The following is a 2,400-nucleotide window of genomic DNA, read 5'->3' as shown; positions in this document are numbered from 1 at the left end:
GAGTTGTTCATGCTGTAGCTCCGTCGCCCTTCCCTGCGTTCCATCTTCCATGGAGCGAGTCTTTCCCGAGCCCTACCTTGTGCCAGCCACCTCGGGGGTCCGTAGCTGGCTCCAGTCCCGCCTTCCCGGGGCCTTTGCGTGGTGGGGCGGGCAGGGCAGCTCGGGCACTTCGTCGTGGGGTATGAGCACGCAGGGGAGCACATAGTGGGGGCCATCCCCGGGCTCTGGTGGGCCCCAAGTGGGAACAAGGCAGAGATAGCCAGGCCAGGGCTCTCGGCCGCTCAGCTCCTCCGTCCTCTGTCCCCACCCCAGGAAAGAACTGAAGAGAATGCAGGACCTGGACGAGGATGCCACCCTCACCCAGCTCGCCACCGCCTGGGTCAGCCTGGCCACGGTGAGTCCTGGGCCACGAGGCAGGCGGGCATTGCGGGCACCTGGCTGAGTAGGGTCTGTGGGCACCCCCACTTGTGCCCAGGCTGCCGGCCACTCCACTGGGGCTCCAGGATCAGGCCATGGCCCCCTGCCAGCCTGGCACAACTCTCAGCCTTCACTCCATTCCGGGCTTCTCACAGCCAAGCGACTTGGCCAGAGGCAGAGCGATGGTGGGGACGGGGACAGGGGTTCCTGAGCCTGAGGCGCAGGGGGACTCGAGGGTCTGGGTTGGCCTGGCAGCCCCTCCTCCCCCCAGGGCTTCCTGGGGTTTTCTGCGACTCAGCTTTGCTCTCCAGGGTCCTGGTCCCCAGCCAGGGACAGGGTTCAGTGTTCCCATAGCAGCAGTGGAGATGTCCTCAGCTCCCAGGCCTGGGCACCTCTGCCTGGCAACACCCCCTCTCCTGGTTTCTGGGACTTGGCCCCCTTCTGAGCCATTCTTTTGTGCAGGTCTGTTAAAATACACTTCCTGGCTGGGCGCAGTGGCTCACGCCTGTAATACTAGCACTTTGGGAGGCTGAGGTGGGTGGATCATGTGAGGTCAGGAGTTCGAGACCAGCCTGACTAACATGGAGAAACCCCATCTCTACTAAAAATACAAAATTAGCCGGGCATAGTGGCACATGCCTGTAAACCCAGCTACTTGGGAGGCTGAGGCAGGAGAATCGCTTGAACCTGGGAGGTGGAGGTTGCGGTGAGCCGAGATTGTGCCATTGCACTCTGGCCTGGGTGACAAGAGCAAAACTCTGGGGGGAAAAATGTGCTCCCCGTCCCTGCCCGCCACGGGGCTGGAGCCTCACCCAGATGGACTTCCAGTGGCTGTCCAGTGTGGTGGGACAGGCCCTGGCAGCCCTCTCGGGTAGTTTGAACTGTTTTTACAGCCTGCCTTGACCTCAGGCTCCCCCTGCAAGTATCCCACAGTCCTGAGCAAGCGGGCAGGTCAGAGTTGCTGGTCACAGAGCTGACTCATCCTCCTCCGATGTGCCCGGTGACCCAGTGGTCCCCACTCAGACCCTGGCCCAGCCACCTGTGCCCCTGTGCCCTGGAAGCCCTAAATTCCACCTCTGTGTACCCAGCACACTGGGAGCCGGGTAGGAGGTGAGGCAGGAGGCGGCCGCGAGTCTTTAGGCCCCGTCAGCAGAATACAGGTTACAAGTGGTCCCCATGGTGGAGTGGCTGTGCCTTGAACCGGGCATACCAGATTTGTGTCTGTGCAGTGCAGAGCCCCCTCTGGGGGAGGGGGCTGACGGTGGAAGGGCCCGGCGGCCGCGGCGCAGATGATGATGTGGGACCCTCCCTGCAGGGCGGTGAGAAGCTGCAGGATGCCTACTACATCTTCCAGGAGATGGCTGACAAGTGCTCGCCCACCCTGCTGCTGCTCAATGGGCAGGCGGCCTGCCATATGGCCCAGGGCCGCTGGGAGGCCGCTGAGGGCCTGCTACAGGAGGCGCTAGACAAGGTAGGCACAAGGCTGTCCCAAAGTGGGAACGGAGGGAAGGCCAGGCGGCTGGAGGGCGGGGTCAGGGCAAACAGAAACAAGTGTAGCAGAGATGCCCTGCGTGTGCGTGTGGCCCCACAGGGCTTTTGAGGCCCAGTCAGCAGCGAGATCCACAAAGCAGGGATTGCACCTGCAAAGAAATCCAGATTCCGGCCTCACAGAAATGGGGCATCTGGGCAGCCTGGGCCTCAGTGGTCTGTCACCTCAGCTGCCTGGCCCTGCATGTGGGACCCCTCACCTGAGTACATATTCAGTATTGGAGAGACGCTCCCAGTCCTTATTTAGGGGACAGCGTGCTGTGGCCAGGAGCCCAGGGTGGCTGCAGTTGTCTCCTGTCTGATGTCTGCAGTCTTTTCTTTTCTTTCTTTTTTTGAGATGGAGTCTCGCTTTGTCACCCAGGCTGGAGTGCAGTAGTGTGATCTCAGCTCACTGCAACCTCCGCCTCCTGGGTTCAAGCGATTCTTTTGTCTCAG

At 61.7% G+C, this 2,400-nt stretch overlaps 1 protein-coding gene across 7 annotated transcripts in view; it reads left to right on the top strand.

The window, feature by feature from the left end:
* COPE (coatomer protein complex, subunit epsilon) overlaps window positions 1–2,400 on the top strand; it is a 26,580-nt gene that overhangs the window by 21,200 nt on the left and 2,980 nt on the right. For 5 of the 7 annotated variants that reach the window (XM_011990593.1, XM_011990584.1, XM_011990601.1 and 2 more), the window contains one exon: window positions 1,733–1,888. The exons of 1 other annotated variant lie outside the window; for it this stretch is intronic. In XM_011990593.1, coding sequence (XP_011845983.1) covers window positions 1,733–1,888 — 156 coding nt within the window. Of the gene's footprint in view, window positions 1–1,732; window positions 1,893–2,400 lie in introns of all 7 variants that reach the window. One more of the 7 variants, XR_001007186.1, reaches the window with a different exon arrangement.

This window comes from Mandrillus leucophaeus, unplaced genomic scaffold (assembly GCF_000951045.1).
Source record: "Mandrillus leucophaeus isolate KB7577 unplaced genomic scaffold, Mleu.le_1.0 Scaffold11, whole genome shotgun sequence".
NCBI lineage: Eukaryota > Metazoa > Chordata > Mammalia > Primates > Cercopithecidae > Mandrillus > Mandrillus leucophaeus.
This window is presented reverse-complemented; position numbering and strand designations above follow the sequence as displayed.